Below are 27695 nucleotides of genomic sequence, written 5' to 3'. Positions count from 1 at the left end.
CTACTCTGGAATATCTTTCCAATGATATGCAGAAGGCCAAAAATGAACTCTTGGATCAAACCTTATGGCTTTCCAATGATCAGGGACTTGAAGTCCTAAAAAGGCTGGAATATTGGAGGTCCAGGATATGAGAGATCGACATATCTAGAAAATCGGCATATCGGAGATTGGAAAGTCAGAGGTCTAGCATATCAGTGCATTGGAATATTGGAGGTTAGCATATTGACACATCGGTGATTGGAGGTCAGCATATATCAATGATCGAAGGCCAACATATCGATGCATTAGCGATCAGAGGCCAGCATATTGGTGTATCGGCGATCGAAGGTCAACATATCGGTGCATTGGAATGTCAGAGATCAACATATTGACGATATCAGAGTATCTAAGGTGTGTTACATCGGAGTAGGCTGTATCGGAGGTTGGAGTGTATCAAAATCCCAAAGATCGACGTATGAAAACATCAGCATATCAGGGATCACAATATCGAAACTTTGTCAAGTGAGGAACCTTTCAAATGTTGTGATATCGATAAGTGTTGATAAGCCTTTAAAAGCACCGAGGAATGTCAAAATAAAAATTAACAAATGATTTCGGTGTAAAACCAAGGTTAGCAAGTCCTCCTCTCTCCCCTCTAATAGGACACATGACAGGATGTGATTGGCTCTTATAAGGACACATGGCAGCATGTGATTGGCTCTGATAAGGACACATGGCAGGATCTTATTGGCACCGATAAGGGCCAAGTGGAAACTGCCGTCAGCATGACATGGCAGTATGACAGGACACATGGCGAGCATATTAAGCCTTATTGGGTAGGCTAATGGGCCAGAACTAGGAGATATGTGTCACCACTAAGGAGTTTCCAGGTGGAGTGATAACGTTAGATCAGAAGTCAGCAATTGGAGGTTGAAGAAATCAGAACTCTATAACAGTAGGAGTATTGAAAAGTTATGATATAGAAGGGCTTCCAAGATTGGGATGGAACATGGTCATGAGAGTTCAAAGAAACAAGGGTGCAAAGAGTTTTGACAAAGGGAGAATGGCCATCAACAAGAGTTTGAAGGCTTAGCACCTTAATGTTAAGTTGCAGGTCGTAGGCAATGGTCCTATGGTGAGAAGTGCACTATGAGGGCTAAGCAAAAGGAGCATGGAAATCAGAGGATTAGGATATCAGAACTTTAGAATAGTTGGTTATTGAAAAAGTTCTGATAGAGGGAGCTTTTGATATTGGGTAGGCTCTTGGTCATGTAAATCTATAGAGCCAAGCGCGCAGAGTGTAGCAAAGGAGGATTGGCCCTGATAGGAACATTGCACTACTTTGAAGTTGCGATGTGGAATTTCTATGATAAGGTAGAGCATAAAGTGAAAGGTTTATGGTTCGACAACTATGAGTTGAATGGAAAAAAAAATAGTTGGTCTCAGAAGTAATGGCAACTCCCAGAGATCGTTGGGTCAATGCAACAAGGACCATGATCTTTAGGAAGGGGCGTTGGGTCTGCCTTGAGGTGAGACAAGCCATATACGTGCTCCATGCATGTCTTTAGTGAGTTAAATCAAAGTATGGGAATCATGAAGTAGTGTGTAGGTCATTTGAGAATTAATTTCTCCGCATGGAGCTCCATGTAGTATATAGATGAAGGACCGTAAGTTCGATCACTGTTTCTGCGCTGTGACAAGAAATAGATAGGAGACATTACAACAACAAGGAAGGTCATGCCTAAGTATAGGGGAGAAGCCAGAGGACAGGTAGCAGAGTCTACCTTGCATAGAGAGCTTCAGTGACAGGAGGGTTGCACACAGAGAGGACTGTGCCTGGTGAAGTGTGTAGGTGGACTGAGAATTCATTCTCAGTATGGCGAAATTGTCAATTTCCCATTCACACGATTAATGCATTGGAAGAGACCAAGGTAGACACATCAACATAATGGAAGATCCATGCCAAGGTACACTCGTGTAGTGTGAATGGAGGATAGAGTGGCAACATCGATCAAGGGGCAGCAGAGGAAAAAAACCCAGGAGCTTAGATGAGAAAAGTGGGGGAAAGCAACATAGTTTCCAAAGAGCTAAGCAAAAAATATTTGAGTGTGTGCACTATTGTGTAAGGTTGAGTGAGATCCTCTTCTCTAGATAGAGGCCATGAATTCCTATCCAGAGGTAAGAGACCCCGACAGTTGTGGTATTGTGAGAAAGAAGAAAGTTTCCTATGAATTGTGTGTTAGGAAGAAGTTGCTTGTGTGTTGCGTTTAAGGCAAAAGTTTCCTGTGTTTTGTGTGAGCTAGGATTAATTTTCCTGTGATGTGTGAGAAATGCCATAGTTTCCTATTCTATATCAGAAAAATCGAAGGTTCCTGTGTAGTGAAATAAGTCTGAGAGTTGTGTGTGTATTGTGCAGATAAAAAGGCCAAGAGTCGTGTGTGTATTGTGGAGAAAAAAGGCCAAGAGGTTTGTGTGTATTGTGGAGAGAAAAAGGCCAAGAGTTGTGTGTGTATTGTGGAGAGAAAAAGGCCGAGAGATGATTGATTGTTGATGAAGATGAGATAACAGAGCTGCATGGACTATGATGAGTGACTGATGTTGAGTAGATCAGTGTGCCACTGCAAAGTGAGTATAGTGAGTAGAAAACAAAGGTGTTATTAGCCAGAGTGGCTAGCAAATTACAGAGAACATTCAGTTACTATTTGAGTGTGGGTTGGTGCCTGAATATAGAAATTTTTTGCTTCCATCTCTAGGGGGTGCTTGGGAAAGCTTGGGGGTTGGTGCCTCCTACAAGTTGACTTGTAAAAAATCCAAGGAGTTACAAGTCGATGCTTGAAAAAACATCTGTGAGGTTGGTGCCTCACATGGTGCTTCTGGTAAGATGGATACGTGTCTACAAAAAGAGGGAGTTGGTGCTTCCTATTAGTCAGTGCTAGCAAACAATCAAAGGGATTTGGTGCTTCTTGTGAGTGGGTTCTCACAAAATAGATTTATGTAATAGAGTAGGTGCTCTTATTTACATCAATAACAACAACAAGATTTGGTGGTATTTTCCTGAAAGGGTTTCCATGTAAAACCTTGGGTCTCGTATGTATGATGCTCATGGTGTGTGCTTGTATGTTGATTTTATATTGCTACTCATTATATGGATAGTTTCCAAGTATGAATCATAAAAGTAAATTCACATAAACAGTTAAAATTAGCCTTAATACTAATTCACCCCTCTCTTAGTATTATCATTGTTTCCAACAGATTGAACATCTAGTGAGCATAACTTTGCAACATGTTTTTATTTCTTCAAATGCTTTATCATTCCATTAGAGATAATTATCCTCCTTAGATTCCCTGTGATGCCTATTAATTCAATTTCCTTTGCTTCCCAGGAAACATTCAAGAAAAATTCTTGAAAATTAAAAGCTATCATCCCCAAATATTGTAACCATTGGACTCCTAATACAACATCAACACCACCGATTGGAATGTAAAGCATTGGACTATTCAATACATATTCTCCCATTGTTAGATTTATATTATGACACTTCCCTAGGAAATTTATAGTTCCTCCATTTGCAACCATCATTTGACACTTTGGTATTGGATATAGAAAGCAATTAAACTCTTGTCTATCCTACAATGAATAAAGTTATGGGTGTTTCCATAATCAATCAACACTATTACCTTTTTCTTGATATATCCTTCTAACTTGAGATTTTAAGGAGTGGTAATTCCTACCAATGCATTACAAGATATGGTCACATTCATTTCTTCTTTCTCTGTGGTTGTTTCCTTGTTTATATCCTCTTCTTCTCATGTTTATTATTCCATTTCTTCCTCCTCTTCACAATCTATGTAAAATAATTTCTTCTCAGCACATTTATGACCCTTACTGTATTTTCTATCACAACTGTAACAAATCCATTTTTCTCTTTTTTCCTCCAATTGTGGTGGTATCAATCTTGTAGGTTGTGGGACGCTAGGAGTAGAAACACTTCCATATTTATATTTGTGAGTGGTATACTTCCCTTTTCCCATAAATTTTCTTCCAGCTTTTCTTGCCACCTTGAATGCCTTCTTGAATGAATTAGGCTCCCAAAGGAAAACCTCATGTTGGATGTTATCCTTTAAATTACCTATGAATGCACCAATCCTATGCTCCTATGGAATATCAGTTACCTTGATATTCAATATTTGGAAGTCCTCAATGTGCTCCTCCATTAAATGCTTTTGTTTGAGATTTATCAATTGACTAAAGAAGATATTGTTCCTTGTATCCTCATAATGTGATACCAATTATTCAACAAAAATGGTCCAAGTGACAATTGATTTATAGGAACAAAGCCATCAATACCACACAAACTAATTTTGTTCTAAATACAAAGATGCAATACGTACCTTTTGTGTGTGTGGAACATTATGTAGATCAAAGAATTGCTCCATTTATAATATCCATGTTACTAGATCCTTTCCATTAAACTTACTCATATCAATCTTTGGAATGTGGTAGGTCTTAAACCCAACATTAGAGTCTCTAAGATCATAATTCATATTCCTTTTGTCTTCATCATGATTTTCATGGATTACCTTGTCACCAATAGGAAGCCTTTCTTGCAGCAACTTTATGAAGCCTTCCTTCAACGCCTCCATCTTGGCATTCATCATTGCTTCCATGTTTGATTTTAAACCATCCATCAAACATTCCATGTCCCTTTTTATTTTTACTTCTAAACCATCCATCTTAACATTTATCATTGTTTCCGATTCATTTTTGTTTACTCTTTGCGAGAGCGAAATTTGTTGCGCTTGGTCTCGTAATTATGATAGATCATGTTGCATTTCTTCCTCTTCTTCATGCATCATAATAGTGATTTCTATTTTCTTACTAGGTGTATACATTTTTTTAATTTTAGGAATTTTTGAATCAAACAATGATCTATATGCTTCACTATGCCCTTTGAATCACTTGAAACCGATTTTTCAAACAAAAGTTATTCAAAACATTTTTAAAAAAATACACACTTTTTTCTTGTTTTTAGGAGCTATTTCTTGAAACTATTGTATCTCTATACTTTTAGCCTCCCAAGGTCTGAAGTTTTGTCTTATGTGAGATCTGTAAGTCTTCTTTCCAATGACACAAGTCATACCAAGATTGTATTCTTTAAGTTAAATTTATACCAAATCTCCCATCATGACCTGACTATGGACTAATTCAATAGATATAACTTTTATGGGATTCCATGTGTCACTATTTCATCCTTCAGCCCTAAAATTGTTATAAGACAAGCTAAGTTTTGTGCACTTTCGATCGCTTTTTATTAAATTCAAATCTTATTCTCGAAGAGAAAGTTATGATGATTTTCCCTAGCTCACATGTTTGAGACTGAATTATGGAGTATACAAAAACCCTAAATTCTTCAGACCATATCTTAGAAAATATATTGAACCAAGATCTATTTTTTTTTAAAAGAAGTTCACCAATATTTTAGATCCACGTGGTAGAAATTTCAGAATTTGAATCCTTGTATAAACAATGTTATAGCAAAAATTCCAAGATGTCTAGTTTGAAGTAGCGAAAACCTAAAATCCAAATCTCTCATACCAAATGTTATGTAACTAGATCACAAAGAAAAGAAAATATAGATCAAAAACTTGAAAATTGTCCTATTTGAGGGGGAAACATCCTTTACATCACATAAATGAACAAATCTTGGATTATACAAATGACGAGACCTCCTTGGTATATATATGAGTCTAAGTGGTCACAACATAATCAAGCCTATAAAACAATAATAATTTAAGGATACAAAAATAACAATAGTGGGCCTCTATGGAGCACAACAATAACAATATGGGTGTTACACTAGTATTATAGGGACCTAACATATCCAAAGTTCAAATCCCCTCAATTATGACCTAGTTTATGGAGAAGGTGACAGGTAGCTATGTGTCAAACGGGTTGTTAGGTTCCTCTATGATAACAAAAAAAATACTATGAATGATTGATTAATGAGAATTTAAAAAATTTTGTGCTATGCATTTCTAAATTTGGCATCCAAAAAATTTTAGTGTTTCTAATTTGGCGTTCTACAAGTAAACTAAAATTTGGCATTGCAACACCCAAAATTAAAAAGGATGATGGACATCAAAATTATAAAGAATGAAAAATTAGTTCAAAAAAGTTCAAGAGGTTAATTGAGAATAAATATTGAAGATTAATGAGAGAAGTATAGTTAGAGAATAGAATCAAAATGTTTAACTTATTGAACAACAAATTTAACAACAATTACTTTAAAGAACAAAACTAAAGTGGAACTAATTGTTGAATCCAAAATTAGCAAATAATCTGAGAATAAAATCAACTCTAAATGTTTATAAGAAAGAAACAACGTTGAATAAATTGTATGAGGAGAGGCACATGAATAACAAATAGAGACAAAGGTGTGTGCTGGGATGAAGAGGAGATCTGAATAGAAAATTTAATAATGTGTTTGAAGCAGTAGATATGAGTATGAAAATTTATGAAAGAGGCGCCTGAAAGGTTATGCAGGTAGGGTCTTTCATAATAGGGATTTTGTGCCTCCTTTCAGTTGGTGATGATAAAGAGGGAGTTAGTACTTCCTTCAGGTCGGTGCCTATAAAAATCAATAAGTTGGTGCTTTATGAAAGAAATACGTTGAAGCCTTTTGTTGGTTGTAGCCTACAAAAATTGATGTAATATGAAGTTGTAGATTTATTTTCCATCATATTTAAAAATAGGGTGTGGTTTTCCCGGTTGGGTTTCCATATTAAAATATTGCGTCCAAAAGTCATGAAATTGACATGATGACATTTTTACTATATTGCTGAGTATTTTTACTTTGAGCAAGAAAATTGTTAAAAATTGTTAAATCACTAATTCACCCCCCCCACCCCTCTTAGTATTTTCCTTGTTTCTAATAATACTTTCGATCGAGCTCAAGGGTGGTCAACTATAAAAAAAAATATGTTGGTGTAGTTGGCCTATGATTTGGTGGAGAGTTGAAGTCCCTCCTTTAGTTTCCAACCATTTCACGTTATTCTAATAATTATAATGGCTTACGCGTGATTGAATGGTAATCAAATTGTTTGATATGTTAATGGCATATTCATGGCTCAACATTACTCATGAAATTTTATTGAATTTATTGGAGGTCCATGGTGGATAGACTATCATATATGTCTTTATCTATATGATAAACCTTTGGTATTATATGAATGTTAATATTTTCATGAAATGATGGTTATTATATGATTATGTCTAACTTTATGAAGCCTCTTTGTGAACTTGTTAATACAAGTATTTTCCACTTATTTGATATATCTATGATTTAGATGTCTCGCAAACTTGATTGAGACTATATATCATTTCACATAGGAAGAGGATAATATTTATTTTGTGTTAAATAAAGACTTAGATATAGTTTATAGCCTCTTATTTGTACAGTGATGTGAGGATTCTCTAGTTTTGCAAACATGTATATTATTGCATTGTTTTGAATTTCAAAGAATGAGCATGATCTCTTCTTTAAGGTAAAGTGTTAACTTTGGAGCCATTCCTATTGTTTAATCTAGATTTAATGTTTTGGTAGAAATTTAGATATCATTCGGGACAAGATTTCCTTTTTAACCATATACCCTTTTTCCTATTATAAGAGTTAATTGCATCTCCATGAGTGAGGAGATGGATTTCCAGTCTAACTCACGGATGCATCTAGTAATCTAGGTATACAACATTGCCCAAGTTTTGCACATATGAGAAGTCACAGATAGGGTTGTGAATGGATCTTCATTAAACATGCATAGGATTAGGGGATCCAAGAGGCTGGGACATTTTTATGGTGGTTAATATCATGATTTGGACTTCCTTTGGAACTAAATATAAAATGTTAAACAAGTGCATAATACTAATGGAAGGGACACGGTGAGTCCCACACTAGGTCTACATGGAAGTGACCACATGGAACCATGACACCACCCACTGCTCACTGCCACCTTTCATTTTCTTAATCATGAATGTTGTGGAAATGATGATTGTGATGGTATGAATTGGACATGGGGGTGGCCCCCCTTAGTGATGACTTGTTGAGGTGACATGGAAGCCACATTAGTGCCACGTGACCTTACCATCTCCTATTTCCCACCACTAGAGATTTGAGTATGTAGTATGCGCATGACCTAGTGGAGAAGAGACTGACACAATAGAAGTTCTATTGTAGAAGCTTAGAACCACCCATCACCCATCTCTTGTCGTCATAACCAATGAGTAATGCACCTTGGAAAAAGTAGTGGTGGTGGGGCGAAAATAACAATTGTAATAAACTTTCCCACTATTAGGGGTATCCAATGATGATTCCTTCCACCATTAATATGATTTCCCTTTCATTGGAGCTTGGCCAGATTGAAATCCTTTATTAATTTCACCCCCTCACTCCCTATCTGTTGTGCCTTAACGAGGGAGGGTCTAATATGGGAATTCTCGCCGAGGGTCCCATGTTAAATAGGATGTCACATCGAGGCCACATTGTCGTAGTAAGGACCTATAAACGGTCTAATTTTACAGTAGGACCCCCCTTGGTCTACCATGGGTTAACACAACAAGGGGGGGGATTCCAAAGCGGAAAAGCATTAGTGTAAACCCACTTTGGTATTCAAGGTTTGTAATCGTACGTAAGGGGGAAACGTCTCAAAGCATGAGGGGGAAGGGCAAGGTAAGGCCCACACTTTAAATGAAATGGAAATGCCTCATGTGTTCCACGTAGGAACTCACCATTAATGTGACCCAATATTATTATTTAAACTTCAAGGGGGCATAACTTTCAACTCGGGAGTCAGAATGAGATAAAATTTATATCATCAAAAAGCTCTTGATGAGTTAAACATTATGTAGTATCGAAATTTAATTTAGTAAACTTTGAAAAGGTATGGTTATGTAACCCCATATTCATAAAAAACCTTGGAGGTTGGGTTAATTCAATAAATAACATGTCCCATAGACCAAGATAGTTAAAGGGAGTGGGAGGGAGCGTTACACCCCGAGTGAAAATTTAAAGTAAATATTGTAATGACCCTTATTGTTTTGAAAAATATGTGAATATTGTCATGACTATGATATAGTCTTGAATATAATGTAAAGGTGTCACTTATAGGGTTATTGTAAATACTTCCTTAATTGTCATTATATACATATTTAAAATATACATTGTACCTATGCCTTGTTGTCCTTTATGTCATAAGCCATAACCTTTATCTAACAATACGATTTTCATGGACCAACACATGTTGTAATCCAAAATACTTACATATACATAGTTAAAGGATAAATATAGATTCACCTTTTAATGCATAAAATAAATCCCCTAGTGTTGGTAGGGGTAGACACTAGTAAACACCTAGTATAGAGTAGGGATTTTATGGGTATGTTCCATAATCACTCAAAATTTGGAATATATTAAATGTCAATCCACCTTTCAACAAAGAAAAGGTCAGATGTCTAAATTATTCACACAAAATATGGAGGTTTGCGCAATAAACATACATAGAAGGAGAATCAAGGAGTTGGGGGAAGGAGGTCATGTGCAAGGAGAATGCCTAATATTTAGAGGGAATTGGCACATGGAAGAGAATACTTTTTTCCATGGAATTCTACAGTTTCTATAACCAATTTAGGGAAAGAGACAAGTGTAACTTCTCTATTGGTCCAGAGGGGTTGAACTCTAACTACCTGGAGTCAACATTCAAATAATAAAAATAGGTAAGGGAAAAAGGAAGAGAGGAGAATATAGGGAAAACTGACATAACATTGGGACTAGTGTTAAAGGGATGAGAGCCTAACCAGTATGGAGGGACCACAATGATATTACATCTGGAACTACATATCAATCGAAGCACAAGTTTTGCATGGACTAGACTTCTATTGTACATATATTTTCCTGGGGATGAGTTAAAAAAGGGTTTGGATTTGCTGGCCGTGACGTCCCTAGAGTGAAACATGCGATTTCTACCCTGGAAAGGACTACTAAGATGAACGCTTACTTGTCAGAGAAAGAATAAGACCAGGTTTCCCTAAACCACTATATTCTAAATGAATTTTTACAATGGAGAAAAAAAAAAATTGGTATTGTTCATTTGTAGGGAAACCTATGTTCTAGATCTTCATAAATTTATGAGTAAATAATTTATAATAGTGAGTTAACTGGTAGTTATTTTGGGGTTATCATTACCACTATATGCATTTGATTGAAGCCAATTTTATGAACAAACACTCACAGTAGAATGCCTCTAAACTATGTGAAGAAAAACCTCCATTGAAACTTCAATTTCAAACTCAGAAATTTAAGTAAAAACATCAGAGCTTCATAGCAGGAATTTTACTGTTAATAAACTCTCGGTCTGGCTTGTATGCTTCAAATAGGGCTTCATATAGATAGAATGTGAAAACTACTAGAAAACACACGACCTTGTAATAGCCTTGACTTGATGAGGAGGGAAAAGGTACTATACTCCTTTTTATGCACAAGTTATTTTTGGTTTAGCATTGGGGTCACCATGTGTTGTTGATTACTAGAAATATACACCCATGTTGTGATATTAGTTACTATTCTTTCATGCTCTTCTTCATATATAATGGCCATAAATATATATTGGATTTTTTATTGAATTTTCATGATATTCTTCGGCTAGTAAGCTTTGATGAAGACATGCCTAGCTAGTGTAACAACACCTAAAATACCTTTCTTATGTCTTATCATGGTACGATGAACATGGACTCCTTGCCTTTTATTACATGAAGCTATCGTGTAGGACTATGGAGTCCCTCATTTGCTAAACGGTGGAGGATTTCACCTCTCAAGTCCCTCAACTGCTGAAGGTGGAGGAAAACACCTGTGGAGTCCCTCAACTTCTAAAGGGTGGAGTATCTCACCTCTTGCATCCCTCATTTGTTGAAGGGTGGAGGGCTACACCTATAGAATCACTTAATTGCTAAAAGGTGGATGACTGCACCTCTAGAGTCCCTCATTTACTAAAGGGTGGAGAACTTCACCTCTGGAGTCCCTCAATTGTAAAGGGTGGAGAAATGCACCTTTGGAGTCCCTCAACTGCTAAAGGGTGGAGGAATAGACCTCTAGAGTCCCTCACTTACTAAAGGGTGGAGGAAGCCTACCTTTGGAATCCTTATGCTAGCATATAGTTAAATACACTTTTTCAAAGGGTGGAGATCCAGTTAGACCTTTGGAATACCTGGAGTTCTAGTCATTAGGAAGGTCTTCATATGCTAGGGGGTGACAACTGGATTGGAAATCTATCAGTGATTGAGAGGAGAATCATTGACTAAGTCTGAGTGCCCATTCTAATTTCCATAACATTGAACAGCTTATTAATGGTGATACCCAAATGTGTTGGGACCATTTATGTGATACTAAATTCTAGCTTTGTGTTTAACTGATCTGAAAATGGGGCTCTTAGGTTTCTTTTCTAAGTTACAAGAACCTCTCCCACTTCCAAAGCTTTAAATATTTCCAAGTCTTCTTGATTAACCAATGCGGAATTAAAAATGCTTGAAAATATAGGTGTATGATGGTATTCATTTTTAACTGATTATATGCTTTAAATTATGTTGTTTTGCTGTAATTTAATGTGCTCACACTGATATATAAATACATATTACATTAAATACAACAGCAAAGACATTGTAGCAATAAAACACACATAGAACAGCAATATTAATTAGGAGTTCACCCAAAACTCTTGGGTTACATCTCCGTGAGCTCTATTCAACTCGACTAGGCTCTCTAGGATTATGGTAGAAGTCCTTTTTACAAGCTCTTGACTCAACTCTTGCTGTTTTACATAGAAACAGTGGGTTCAGACACCATTTTATCCCCTGGTTCTGGAAGCTCTCGGCTCTTGCTATGGCTCTCGTCTCTGGCTCTTGGCTCTATCTCTGGCTCTAGATCTTCAACTCTTTGTTAGTCTACAGCCCTATGGCTTTCCACTTGAACTCCAAGTGATTCCCTTGGTTGTGTGCACTTCAACTTTTGCTTTCTGCACTGCTTATTTTGTTGTTGCCTTTTTTCGCTGCTATCTTATGCCTTAGCTTCCTGCTTTGGCTTCGCTTTTAGAAACTCCAACAACAATGACAACAACAAAAGAAAAAACATTCTATCTCTGACATTCATGGCTTTTAAGCCAACTGGCATTGTACGTTCGTTTCCTCTTCTCAGGCTCTCCGTTTCCTGGCCTCTGTCAGCTCGAATCCCCTTCTGAGCATTTAACAATCATTTGTTAATGCTTTTAGGGAAGATGCCCACCTATGCTGTAATGGAAGGGACCATCGGGCCTTTGGAATCCCCAAGGATAGCGTTCTCTGTTTACACAGAGAAATACGCTGAGACACAGGAAAAATCCACCAAAACATTATTCATCAGACTCCAAATATCCATAGATCTGTCCTATACTTCTATTGGGTCCACCTTTTAATTGCTTATCGCATCTCCACCGTTGATCTGGAAGATCTAGATCCAATGGCTATGGTTCATTTCAAGTGGCCCATGCGTATAGGAGTTAACCGCCCGAAAAGAGTGGTTTTCTCTCTCCAGGGCCTGGATAGGTGGTAGCCAATATATGGGCTTGGGCGGAGCTCGGCCAGAACCTCTTACTGCCTTTGGTCCTACCAAAATCCTACTTGTTTCGGACTTGAAATAATATATTTGCATTCCTAAACCCTTTCAGGTCTGGTTTCATCGCATCGGTGCTCTCCTTCATATTTCGTTTAATAAAAAAAATATGTGAAAATACATAGAAAATTGTCGTTTGACGGATCTCAAAACATATCAACTATCGCCTATAGCCTCGTCGGGTCCGGCTATCACATCGCACATATATATGTGTAGCCCCGCTTTGTTGTGTAGCTCCAATGTGATATTGCGATGCGACTTGTCGTAATCGCATAGACCTGGGGTTCTATGCACATGGCATGGCCTTTTCTAACATCGATTCGCCGATTTCGACGATCGCAATGTCGCTCGGCCTAGGGGTCCCACCTTAAGCCCCATGCTATTGACCGATGTCGATCCACCGATTTCAGCGATCGTAGTATCCCACGGCCCAATCCCTTATGTCATATCACATAGCTACCTCTGACCTAATATGTCAGGGATCGGTAATCACGGGTGGCTTCCCTTTTTTCACTTAAATCTGCCTTGAAGCTCCTCTGATGTGATTTTATTCATAAAGCCTTTTAGGCCATTTTTTTGAAGATTTACCTCTTATATGAAGTCTTTTAGACTTAGAGGTTTATTCAGGATCCATTTTTGGATCACACCTTCCCACTAAAATAACTTTTGCTCTCCAAAAGACTGATATACTAATCTGAATAGTACCTGAGAGTAACAACACCCTCTTCTTTCAGCCTCCACACACTTGCCTTGCATGGTGCTTCTGAACCAAAGTCTCTGACCACTTCCCTTCTTGGATGGGCTGGTCTTCCTGGGAAGAACTGTCTTCCTCCTTGCCTTCTTGCAGAACTTCTACCAAAATGGTCATAGAAGGTGGTTTGAACTTCTTTGCCTTGATCATTGATCCAAGGTGGCTCAAACAAATGTGAAGTTTATCTGCTCCACAAAACTTTCATTTGTACCTATTTGAAAAGCTGTCAACAACAGCAGAAACACATACAACAATTGGATGGCCTAAACTCCTGCTCCAACAAAGAAACACATTTCACATCTTGTGAAAACCTCCATGTTTTACATTTGCATATAAATTATGGACTAGATAACAAACCCATAAAACATGCCTTTAAACAAATGACCCCTCAAGTCAAGCATGTAGAAAAAGACCATTAGGACTCTTCTTCAAAAGATGAAACACTTCATAATTATCTTCATTTTGAGACCAAGTTAACTTCTCCCAAGTCAACATGGCATCACATGCATATCAAAGCAATCAACCCTGCAAGTTAATTACACATACACGTTAAAAAAAAAAGGAAATCATCAACATCCCTGTGTTCATGTGTTATGAAACCAGCTCAAGAAAAGATAGAAAAGATATATCAACGCCTTAGAATTCAGCCTCTTCGAGGGGGCAACCTCCTTTACATTACATAAATGAACAATTTTTGGATGATTCAAATGACAAAACCTCCTTTCTATATATAGGAGTGTAAGGAGTCACAATATAATCTAGCCGACCTAACAATAATAATATAAAGCCACAAAAATAACAATAGAGGGATTCTATGGGGCGCAGTAATAACAATATGGGGGCAATAGGGTTATTGTGACCCACTTTTGTTGCTCTTTAGAGGATAATCTTTGCTCTAAAAAGTATTTAAGGCTATCATGATCCGTTTTTACCTTGAAGTGTCTTCCCATTAGGTAGGGTCGCCATTTCTTAAGTGCATGGAGTATTGCCAACATTTCCTTCTCATAAATAGCTTTGCTTAAAAACTTTCCCTTCATTGGACGACTTTCAAAAGCAATGGGTCTTTCATCTTGCATTAGAACAGCACCAATTCCATTTCCTGAAGCATCACATTCCACAATAAAGGTTTTTGTGAAGTCCGGTGTAGCTAAGACCGATGCTTGGCACATTGCCTCTTTAAGATGTTCAAAGGCCTTTGTTGCTTCCAGAGTCCATGAAAATGCATCTTTCTTCAATAATGTTGTTAGAGGTGCTGCTATTCTCCCATAATTCTTAACAAACTTGCGATAATACCCTGTCAACCTGAGAAATCCTCGCAGATGCTTTATGGATGTGGGGATTTTCCATTCCTTAATGGCTTTAATTTTGCTAGGGTCTACCTTAACTCCTTCATGAGATACAATATGACCCAGATATTCCACCTCCTGGACTCCAAAGAAACATTTGGATCTTTTTGCATATAATTGTTTCTCCTCCAATAGTTGTAGCACCCTGTCAACATGTTCAACATGATCCTTCCAAGACTTGCTGTAGATTAGTATATCATCAAAAGATACTAACACAAATTTTCTAAGGAATGGTTTGAAAATTGAATTCATCAAACCTTGAAATGTTGAAGGTGCATTGGTAAGGCCAAAAGGCATGACCAAAAATTCATAATGACCCTCATGAGTTCTAAATGCTGTTTTCGGAATGTCTTCAGTCTTCATTCTGATTTGATGATATCCTGAACGAAGATCCAACTTGGTGAAGTAAATTGATCCATGCAATTCATCTAGTAATTCTTCAATGACAGGAATGGGGAACTTATCTTTAATACTGAGCTTGTTGATCTCCCTATAATCCGGACACATGCATCATGATCCATCCTTCTTGTGCACCAATACTACTGGAGCAAAGAAAGAACATAGGGATAATACTGCAGTTTCACTCTTTTGGACATAGGGATATCTGTATGGCCTGATGTTTGGAGGAACACTTCCTGGAATCAGATGAATAGCATGATCATGATCACGCATAGGTGGGAGACCTTTGGGAGTCTCAAATACCTTGGAATGATTGTCCAAGACTTTTTGGAGATCTGGAGAAATAGATGATTCCGATGTGGAAACATCTAGTGAACATAATTGTGCAATTACACCTCTTTGCTCCTTTTTTAGAAGCTTTGTCATACCATTAGAGCTGATTATCTTTCCTGGTTTCCCTGCAATACCCCTTAATTCAACTTCCTTTCCTTCCGTAGAAAATTTGATGAAAAGTTCTTGAAAATTAAAAGCTATTGTACCCAAGGATTGTAGCCATTAGACTCCTAGTACAACATCAACACCTCCCATTGGAATGGAAAACATTGAGCTAGTCAATACATATTCTCCCATCGATAGCTTGATATTATGGCATTTTCCAGAGCAATTTATTGTTCCTCCATTTGCAATCATCACTTGACACTCTGGTGCTAGATATAGGAAGCAATTCAATTCTTTTGCTACCTTACAATGAATAAAATTGTGGGTGCTTCCTGAATCAATCAACACTATTACCTTTTTCTTCTTGATTTGTCCTTCTATCTTGATGGTTTGAGGAGTGGTAATTCTCACCAATGCATTACAAGATATGGTCGGATTTATTTTTTCTTCATCTAGGCTTTGTTCCTTGAGTATATCCTCTTCTTTTGACCTTTCTTGCTCCCTTTCTTCTTCCTCTTCACAATCTATGTAGAATAATTTCTTCTCAACACACTTATGACCTTTAGTGTATTTGCTATCACAACTATAACAAAGCCCTTTTGCTCTTTTTTCTTCCAATTTTTGTGGTGTCAACCTTATAGGTTGTGGAAGACTAGGGGCAACAACACTTCCGTCTTTATAGTTGTGAGTGGTATGCTTCCTGGTTGCCATAATTTTGCTTTCCATTTTTCTTGCTAACCTGAATGTCTTCTCTAATGAATCAGGTTCCCAAAGGCGAACATCATGTTGGATATTATCCTTTAAAGACCCTATGAACACATCAATCCTATGCTCCTCTGGAATATCTTTTACCCTTATGTTCAATTTTTGGAACTCCTCAATGTGTTCCATTATTGAACCCTTTTGTTTGAGACTTATCAATTGGCTAAAAAAAGTGTTGCTTTTTGTATCCTCATAATGTGCTATCAATTCTTCCGTAAAAATTGCCCAAGTGATAAATTGTTTACAAGAGCAAAGCCATTGATACCATACAAACTGATTCGGTTCCAAATATAAAGTTTCCATACGTAACTTTTGTGTGTTTTGCACATTATTAAGATCGAAGAATTGCTCCATCTGTAATATCCATGTGGCGGGATCCTTTCCATCAAACTTCCTCATATCGATTTTTGGAATATGGTGAGTCTTCGATCCAACATTAGAGTCTATGGAATCATGATTAACATTTCTTTTGTTCTCTTTATGAGTTTCCTTTAGTACCCTTTCACCCTTAGTGACCATTTATTGTAGCAACTTATTCATATTTATCTTCAATTCTTCCATCTTATCATCCATGCCATCAATTTTAGCGTCCATGCCATTCACCTTAGCTTCCATGCCATCCATTTTAGCTTCTATGCCTTTCTTTAAACCATCCATCTTAGCTTCTACACCTTTCCTTAAACCATCCATCTTAGATTCTGTTGCTTTTTGTGCAAGTGACACTTGCTGCACTTGTTCTTGTAATTTTGATATATCATATAGCATTTCTTCTTCTTCTTCATGATTCATGCTAGAGATTTTAGGTTCCTTACTAGGTGTTTGCATTTTTTTTCCTCAGGGCATCAGTTACAGATAATAATGCTCTATTATGCGCTTTAAATTCCTTCAAAATAAATTTTCAAACCAAGCTTAAGCAAAAATTTAAGAAAATCTACACACCGTTTTTCACTTTGTAGGAGCTCAATATTGCCTCTGATGTATCTCTGTACTTTCTGATCATCAAGTTCTGAGTTTGTGACCTGCAGTAGCCCTCTATGTACTCTTTCCAATGCCACAAGTCTGACCCAAATTGGATTCTCCAAGGAAGCGTTATGTGAAATCCCCCACAGTGACTTGATTATAGACTAGTTCAGTAGAGAGAACTTGTACGACGTGCCACGAGTTACTGTTTCGACCTTTGGATCTGAAAAAAGCATACAAGAAACTACAGTCTATCCTCTTTCTGTACCTTCTTATGAAATTTCAATCCGATCCCCAGAGAGAAAGTTATGACGATTTTCCCCAGGTCACCTGTTTGGAATGTAATTCAGGAGTCTGCAAAAATACCAACTTCCTCAGATCATATCTCCGCAAATATAGCACAAAAAGCTTTGAAATTTGGACCCGAGGTTCAGTGAAATTTCTTCTCAAATGGGTTTTTTTTGCAACTTTTGAAATGTTGCAGAAAAAAAGTTATAGCGACAATGCCACGATGACCTGTTTGGAGCAGCGAAACCCTAGAATCCAAATCTCTGATACCAAATGTTATGAAACCAGCTCAAGAAAAGATAGAAAAGATAGATCAACGCCTTATAATTCAGCCTCTTCGAGGGGGAAACCTCCTTTACATTACATAAATGAACAATTCTTGGATGATTCAAATGACAAAACCTCCTTTCTATATATAGGAGTCTAAGGAGTCACAATATAATCCAGCCGACCTAACAATAATAATATAAAGCCACAAAAATAACAATAGAGGGATTCTATGGGGCGCAGTAATAACAATATGGGGGGAAATAGGGGCACAACAATATTAATAAGGGGTATAACTACAATAGTAATGGGGTAATCACTAGTATTATAGGGACCCAACATCATGCATCTCATGCTCATGCGTGCATTTCATCCTTCAACTTTCACTTAAGCACACTGTACTTTCGAAGCTGAAATGAAATATAATGTAGATGCATCAATAGATATGCAATCTTAATCAAACAAGGACTCTAACCATTACTTACCAATCCCTTTCAAAAGTACTACCTTTGTCTGCACATCAGCATCGTCATGTGAATCATTCTAAGACACAACATTCATGGAATCTTCACTTCCATTTCTGCCATCTTCTCTTTCCACTTTCTTCAGCTTTTGTGGGAGCATTGCTGGATTCAAAGTCCAACATTTTGCAGCAAGATGTCCTTGCTTATGGCAGTAAGTGCATTGTATGTGCATCCTCTTGACAAGATGATTTGCCTTATCCAATGGAACTTTTGCTTATTGCTTCTTTTCCTTCAAAAGTTTCCTGTATGTGGCCATTCTCTTCCAACATCTAGAAACATTATGGTTATCCAACCCACAAAAGGAACATGCAATTATTTTCCCATACATATGTGGAAATTTATCATTCTTTGCACAATCAAAATGAAAATGTTTAGAACCAGATTTATACCTTTCTCTTTTACCTTTATTGCCTTCATGAGGAGGTGAAGCAAATAAAGAAGTGGCTCCCTTTGGAACACCATCAATCTCTTCAAGGCTATTAGAGTCTCCCCATCTCTCTGGTTCAAGTGTGTGCTTTTGAACACCTGCATCCTACAAATGATATTTCAAGCTGTTGCATTCCTCCTGAATACCATCTTCACACTCTATGATGCAACTCCTTCTTGGAGTTGTTTCAATGGCCTTCATGGCAATTTTGGAACTTTCTCCATAAGCTTGTCCATAGCCAAGACCCAAATACTTAGACCTTTCCTCAATCATTATTGGCTCAACAATACCTTGTCCATGTCTACCCAAGCCTTTTCCTTCATAGCCCATCTTGGACATTAGCTTGGAACCTGTGCCTTCAGTATGTTTTTCAAAAGAACCAATATAAGCATCCTTAGATGAATTTGAAGACAAACTGGAATGGTTTACCTCTTCTTCAAGCTGATACTTAACCAAGGCTTCTTGGGAAGCAAAGAGCTGTGTCTCCAACTCATGCATCCTTTTCAAGTTCATATTTGCAATATGAAGCTACCTCTCCATTTCCTACAATTTGTCAAAAAGCAGCTGCTTCTCTTCCTTCATGGAATTCAACTGCTCTCTAAGTCTACTGCTCTTCCTTCCATCCTCATACATTTCTCTCACCATATCCATCATGGTGGACCATTCTTGCTTCATGTCTTCATCAAATAATCTTGTGAAGAAAGCAGAATTTGAGGACCCACTTGTAGAAGTTGTCATTGTGCCAATAGACTTCCTGGACTGAGCTATCAATAGCTTTCCCTTTACCTCTGCAAACTTAGAAAATAGTCAGTCTGCAACAAGCATACAATTAGCCTCTTGCTGTTCAAACACCTTTCAGACAAGCAATCTTTGATTTGTTAATCAAGCATTCTGATATAACCTTCTTTGAAGGTGGGGTTAACCAATCTTAAGTTTCGATACCACCTGATCTGAAAATGGGGCTCTTTGGCTTCTTGTCTAAGTTACAAGAACCTCTCCCACTTCCAAAGATTTAAATATTCCCAAGTCTTATTGATTAACCAATGTAGAATTAAAAATGCTTGAAAATATAGGTGTATGCTAGTATTCGTTTTAACTGATTATATGCTTTAAATTTTGTTGTTGCGCTATAAGTTAATGTGCTCACACTGATATATAAATGCATATAATAGGAAATAAAGCAGCAAAGACAATGCAGCAATAAAACACACACAAAACAACAATATTAATTAGGAGTTCACCCAAAACTCTTGGGCTACGTCTCTGTGAGATCTAGTCAAGTCAACTAGGCTCTCTAGGATTATGGTAGAAGTCCTTTCTACAAGCTCTTGGCTCAACTCCTATTGTTTTACATAGAAACAGTGGGTTCAAGCACCATTTTATCCCCTGGTTCTGAAAGCTCTCAGCTTTCTGACTCTCGGTTCTCACTCTAGCTCTCGGCTCTGGCTCTTGGCTCTGGCTCTTAGCTATGGCTCTAGCTCTGGCTCTTCAACTCTCTGTCAGTTTACAACCCTTTCGGTTTCCACTTGAACTCCAAGTGACTTCCTTGGCTGCGTGTGCTTCAACTTTTGCTCTCTGCACTACTTATTTTCCTGCTGCCTTTTTGCGCTGCTCTCTTACACCTTAGCCTCCTGCTTTGGCTTCACTTTTAGCAACAACTCCAACAACAATGAGAACAAAAAGAAAAACCCTTCTGTCTCTGACATTCATGGCTTTTAAGACAACTAGCACTGTCCATTCGTTTCCTCTTCTCAAGGTCTCCAGCTCCTGGCCTCTATCCGCTCGAATCCCCTTCTAAGCATTTAACAATCATTTGTTAACACTTTTAGGGAAGGTGGCCACCTGTGCTGTAACGGAAGGGACCATCGGGCCTTTGGAATCCCCAAGAATAGCGTTCTCTATTTACACAGAGAAATATGTTGAGACATAAGAAAAATCCACCAAAACATTGTTCATCGAACTCCAAATATCCATAGATCCATCATATACTTCTATCGAGTCCGTGTTTTAATTGCTTATCGCATCTCCACCGTTGATATGGAAGATCTAGATCCAACGGCTATGGTTCATTTCGGGCGGCCCATGCGTATGGGAGTTAACCACTTGAGAAGAGTGGTTTTCTCTCTCCAGGGCCTGGACCTCTGGCAGCCAATGTATGGGCTCGGGTGAAGCCCGGCCAAAACCTCTTACAACCTTTGGTCCTCCCGAAATCCTGCCTGTTTCAGACTTGAAATAGTATATTTTGCATTCCTAAACCCTTTCAGGTCCGGTTTCATCGCATCAGCACTTCCCTTCGTATTTCATTTAATAAACGAAATACGCGAAAATAGATAGAAAATTGTCGTTTGACATATCTCAAAATATATCAACTATCACCTATAGCTTCGTCAGGTCTGGCTATCGCATTGCACATATATATGTGTAGCCCCGCTCCATTGTGTAGCTCTGATGTGATATTGCGATGCGACTTGTCGCAATCGCATATCGCATAGACCCAGGGTTTTGTGCATATGGCATGGCCTTTGCCGACACCGATCCGCCGATTTCGGCAATCGCAATGTCGCTCAGCCCGAGGGTCCCGCCTTAAGCCCCATGCTATCAGCCGATGTCAATCCACCGATTTCGGTGATAGCAGTATCGCATGGCCTGGTCCCTTATGTCATATCACATAGTTGCCTCTGACGCAATATGTCAGGGATCGACGATCGGGGGTGGCTTCCCTTTTTCACTTAAATCTGCCTTGGACCTCCTCCGATGCGATTTTCTTCATAAAGCCTTTTAGGCTATTTTTTTGAATATTTACCTCTTATATGAAGTCTTTTAGACTTAGAGGTTTATCCAGGATCCATTTTTGGATCATTAACTCCTAATGTGCATGACACATTGACATGAACTAATGGTCACCATTGTAGCACTAAGTGGGGATTGAAAAATATAATAATGTGTGTTTAAACATTGTATGCCTCTTTATATACCAATATAGGCTCACAAGATGAATACATCCTATGCAATGTGATCTAACAGCATGCAAATATTTTGTGCAGTTTGAAGAAAATGCTAATATGCTCATTTCATAGCCTACCCTTATAACTGATCTCAGGTTTCTTTAAAGTTGAGCTTATAGGAAATGCAATGAGGATTTGGCACTCCAAAGATCTTGTGTAGAGTACCTACGTTGTACCCACATGCCTCATGGTTTGTTACATGTGGAACTGTTATTGTTGCATTAAGTGCTAGCCAGGATGAAATAACATGTTCTCAAACACAATAACTAATTTTGTTATTAGAATCCATGATCTTCATTGTTTGTTTTATAAGATAGATCGTGTTTCTTTTACTTTAGCAGGAATTTTACTAGATATTCACATGATTTGGGAACCAAATATGGATGTCCAGTTGCCAGAAAAAAGGCAGTTATGGTATGACAGGGTATCTCATGCATAAATACTGGACCTAAGGATGGTGCATGCCATTTTGGTGTTTTATGTGGTCTCATAAGATAATATTTTTGTTCTAGCAAACAAATGGATAATATGATCTATTCCTTTAACTTCACCTTATGTCATAAGCCTTAAGGAAGTCACAGTTCTATTCCTTTTATGAGTTGCTGCCACATAAGACTTGTGAAACCTGATTTTAAATGTTGGTTGACTAATTAGAATGGCATCATCAACATGTCATGTCCTACTATAACTACCAAAATTACAATCCTATATCATGTCATTGTGGGCCTATTATTCCTCGAATTCTAGTAAATCTCCTTGCATAGGTTATGTTGATGCATGCACCTCAATATTTGTTGCTCAAACTTTGGATCTTCATAATACATTTTGGAACATTTTTCCTTCTATGAAGTATGCTACAATCACAATTATCTTGGTAGTCGACTAAATATTGCTCAACAGAGTGAATAGAATTTTGTAATTACCATTACCATTGTACATGGAAGTTTAGTTGCTCATATCCTCTACTCTTCATCCAAACAATATGCTATCAATCTGGGTGAAGAACATAAGTCCATGTTGCGAAAAATTCTTTTGTTTTTTCTATAAATGTAAATTGGAAAAAGAAGGGGTTAAACAAATTACAACGATCCATGACCACCACACACATTATTAAAACCTAGGGTGTTAATTATTCCTTTTATTGCATCATTCTTTCCTTTGTGTGATGCTCAAGAGAAGTTGATCAAACTGAGGATGAGAACATCAATTATATGACAAACCTATGTCAAGTGTGTGTATGTAAATCATAATCTTTTCTATCATCCATAGTGTATAATTTCCTCCAATATTTAATATGCAAAATGTGGGTTTTTGATAGGCAGGAAAGAGCATAACAAATTCACAAGTATACTTATCATACTATCTCACTAGATTTACAAAGACAAATCAATGGTGTTAAGTTGAATTCAAAATGTATTGATTTAACTCTGGGTAATTAGTATTGGTTAAAGTGTGAATTCATGAACTGATTGGTACTTATAGCATACTAGCTTCACTAACATAGATCTTGGTGGAAATAAAAATCTAGTATTCGTTCTATGTGTCAATGAATCATTGTCAGTTCTCTAATTGTGTGTGGTACTTCAAAATAAATTTCAAGGACTCTATTCTAGAGTGAGGACTGGGTTCTAGAGTAAAAAATTTGGGTACAAAATTCTCTAAGGGCTTCTTTGCTCACTATTACTCAGAAGACATGTAAGGATGAGTTTGGGATAGTAATTCCAATGCAATTGATAGTAGTGGGAAGCCATTACACCCGATCCATCTAAAGTAAAACAAACTTTGGTTTACAATCTCATCCACAAACTCATTGCAATCTAGTTAACATAAAATTAGGCAAAAGCATCCATTGACTCCTTTCGATGAACTATCGATTAAATAGGTTGTGTGTGGTTGTGTCACTTTTTCAATTAGCTGCCAATATTATGATAGGCATTCTCATAGTTGTCTCTAGGGTCTCTTGACTGAAGGCAAGGTAATGGAAACATGGATGAGATCTATTTCTTAGTTGTGGAATCTAATTACCTTAAGTGATCAAGTGTCCGCTTCCAACCCAAATATCAAAACATTACATTACCTATGATGAAGATGTAATGTGTTTGTAGTTGTAATGGTTCATAGTAGCGATTGGCCTAGAAAATGGAGTGAGTTTACTAAATTAACAAGGAGTGTGAATATATTCCATCTTATATTAATGTACATAGTCTTATATAGGCATAAAAAGGAAACCCACGAACCTAGCTGAAACCAAATAACCAGAGGGTAATCTCTGAGGGGTTATAGTAACACCTAAGTGTTGTGTATGTGTCCAAAATTTGAATTCACCACTTAGACCTGTAAAGTGTGTTCAAGTGAGTGATGACTTCAATATGTATCGAATTATAGAATTATGATTTCATCATGTCATTGTACCTCGAACTTCATTTAAACGTCTCAGTTAAAAGATCCATATTCAAACGTCTCAGTTAAAGATCCATATATAACTGGCCAATAATGTAAATCCACATTCGAACTTATTAGTAGAAAATGGAAAAAAAGTAAGGCAAAATTCAAAAGTCTTTAACAACGTGGTTCATTTCATTTAGTTTTGATTTAGTTTTGAGTCCTTGCCTTTTGCATTTAAATTATTCATGTGCCAAAAGAGTCAGAAGCACATGGTTTTGTCATCTCTCGTCTCCGTAACAACATCCTTTATCTTCCCTGCATTCCTTGGTCTTCTTTCCTTGCGTCTAATCAAATTGCCAATGGAGTTTGGTTGGATGTTCTCGTATTCCATTCCGGGGATAAGCTTGTTCATCATACTCCTAGTTTTGCATGTGATGAGGAGGAAGATTTCGAGGCTTCCTCCAGGGCCTTCGGGATGGCCCGTTGTGGGAAATCTCTTCCAGCTCGGTGATAAGCCCAACGAAACGCTCTTCCACCTTGCGACCAAATACGGCCCTCTCATGTCTCTCTCCTTTGGAATGAAAACCACAGTAGTAGCCTCCTCTGCTGCCATGGCAAAAGAAGTTCTCAAAATCCATGACCACCTCCTTGCAGGATGGCCTGTGACACAAGCAAACAAACCTTTTACCAAATCTTCACTGAGTTTTGGCCAAATTGGACCTCGCTGGCGCATGCTGAGACGTATATCGACTACTGAACTCTTCTCTGTCAAGAAGATAGAAGCTCTGCAACATCTCAGAAAAAAACAAGTATATCAAAGTATTCGTCTGATCTTTGAAGACGCCGTGAAAGGGAAGTGTGTGAATATTGGACACACTGCCTTCAACATCACAGTTAATCTATTGGGGAACATGATCTTCGGTACAGACATGTCTGATCCCGATTCTTGTGTTTCTCAGGTGTTGCAAGAAAGCATCGCTAAACTGCTGGAGCTTCACGCGGTTACTAATCTGGAGGACTCTTTCCCGTTTCTACAGTGGTTTCATTGGGATCCACAAGATATCTCCCGTAGTACAGCAATACACAGGAGAAAAGTATATGCCATTCTTGAGAAATTCATAGAGGATCACCTCACCGCAAGAGGCAAAGGCGCCGATGGAAGCGATAGTGAAAAGGACCTCTTGGACGCTCTGCTTGACATAAGAAGCGATGAATTTACAGTCAATGGTATCATAGTCTACTTAATTGTAAGTCTCTCCTTATCTCAGGTTACTGTAATACATGACGGGAGAAACTAACTAATCTGTCACAACTATTGCTTCAGCACTACCCTTTGCAAAAGAAGGTCGTAACTTCTTATGTTTAATGCCTGCCTTGTATGTTGTAGGAGATATTGGGTGCAGGAACTGACACAAGCGCAACCACAATAGAATGGGCGATGACAGAACTGGTCCGTAATCCGGAGATAATGGAACGAGCCCAAGCGGAGTTGGACGGAATTGTTGGGCGCAAAAGAATGGTGGAAGAAAGTGACATGGACCGTCTCCCTTACCTTCACGCGGTGATGAAAGAAGTGTTGAGATTGCAACCCCCAGTTCCTCTTCTCCTCCCTCATAGAGCAGATAGTCATTGTGAGATTGGGGGATTCATGATACCCAAGCACAGCGAAGTACTGGTCAATGTGTGGGCAATCAGACGAGATCCTGCAATCTGGAATGAACCGTTGAAATTCGCCCCGGGAAGATTTATGGGAGAGGATAAGATGAGCAATCTGGATTTTAGGGGTCAACACTTCGAGCTGATTCCGTTCGGGGCAGGAAGAAGAATGTGCGTGGGATTTCCATTGGTGAATCGGATGATTCATCTGGTATTGGCTTCTCTCATCCATTCATTCGACTGGGCACCTCCCCTAGGCATCAGTGCGGAGAACGTAGACATGGCCGACAAATTTGGAATGACACTGCACAAGGCGGTGCCTCTGGAAGCAATTCCCACGCCACGCCTGCCATTCGATATCTATACCTAGAAATCTCGCGGTATAACTTTGTATGTCCAATAAAAATTGTGCTAGTAGTTATGTCAACACGATAGTATAAATACCTAGAACTCTCGTGACCTTACTCTGTATGTCCCCAAAAAAACATGTTATTATAAATACCTAGAACACTCGTGGCCTTACTCTGTATGTCCAAATAAATGGCGCTAGTACTTATGTCAACATGCTATTATAAGAAATTAGATGGAATGAATTAAACATTATATTTGTATTTCACTTCCTATACGGATGCTATTTTATTTTAGAATTTAGAATTTTTCAATATTAGATTTAGTTGAAAAGTCTGTTGGGAAAGACAATGGAGTAGATCTCTATAGGCATGGTAGTTACTGTTCAAGGAATGCCAAACTAGAAGAAAGAATTTCAGAAGGTGCAGTTTCAACTGCGAAAACAGAGCATTTGTCTTGGTCAAATTGAGAAGCACTCCCATGTATTCTGGTTCAGAGTTTAACATGCCTACTTTCTGATAATTTTGTTTATTCTGCGGCTAGCTTTTAAATTTGTCTATATTTTTACATATGTATGTAGAACTCTACAGTATGGAAGTGGACAAAAAACTAAAACTTATATTGCTTGGATCAAGAGATTTAAGGTTTTTTGCTACTCGATGGCATATAATGAGGTTAGATGTCCAATAGACTTGATTTCTTACTAGGGAAGTTTGTTGGGGATTTTTTTTGTTTGTAAGAATCCCAAAAACACAATATAAAATGCACACAGAGACAAAGCTCCGTTTTTTTAAGATCTTAGCACAGGGAAGCTTTTTTAACAAATTACTGAGAACAGAGTATTGAACACACATATAAAGGATTTGTATTTAAAAATAAACTGATACAAAATTCATCCTCTTCCACTCAGAGGGATTCACCAAGAGACTGTTTCAGATGCAGTTCCAAAAGCCAAACATTCAAACTGTTACAGAACAACCAAAAAACATATTCTGCACTGCTATGCATTCCTATTACATACTACGCTACTGCGTATTGCTCACATACATTCACTTGCGCTGCTGCGCTTCTACACTGTCACACACTCTTTCTCTACAGACTACTACGCACAAAAAAAACTGATTACATATAAAATTTGAATAAGCTAATGAACGAGGATGGAGACCCATGCTGTGAATTGCTCGAGGTTGTCCTTCTTGTCCTCGACTGAGTTGCATATTTACTGCAGTGGCTGAGAAATTCAATGTGAAAGAGTTGGATTGCAACATGTTTCCTTCTTCGGCCATGCTAAGAATTGAATGCAGTCACTTACTACTGTACTGCTCCATGTCCTTTGTTTTACCAGCTCCGCGCCGATTCTCTGTTTCTTCTTACATTTGAAAAATATATGAAAAGCACTGCAAAACACATAAAGTTTCCTTTTTTTCTTACGGACTTCAAATGTTAAACCATTATGCTTCGGGAACCCATT

General features: G+C 37.9%; 1 protein-coding gene and 1 pseudogene across 1 annotated transcript in view; both read left to right on the top strand.

The window, feature by feature from the left end:
- The window catches only part of LOC149225481 (uncharacterized), a 62295-nt gene extending 37564 nt beyond the window's left edge, over positions 1 to 24731 (top strand). The window contains exon 2 of the mRNA XM_089379947.1: positions 24478 to 24731. Coding sequence (XP_089236073.1) covers positions 24478 to 24731 — 254 coding nt within the window. The remainder of the gene's footprint in view (positions 1 to 24477) is intronic.
- Positions 24732 to 24831: 100 nt separating this feature from the next.
- On the top strand, positions 24832 to 26246 carry LOC149225480 (cytochrome P450 76C2 pseudogene; annotated as a pseudogene).
- Positions 26247 to 27695: the final 1449 nt, after the last annotated feature.

This window comes from Pinus tabuliformis, chromosome J (assembly GCF_031772625.1).
Source record: "Pinus tabuliformis cultivar Carrire ecotype Pingquan chromosome J, CPIR1, whole genome shotgun sequence".
In the NCBI taxonomy this organism is placed as follows: Eukaryota; Viridiplantae; Streptophyta; class Pinopsida; order Pinales; family Pinaceae; genus Pinus; species Pinus tabuliformis.
This window is presented reverse-complemented; position numbering and strand designations above follow the sequence as displayed.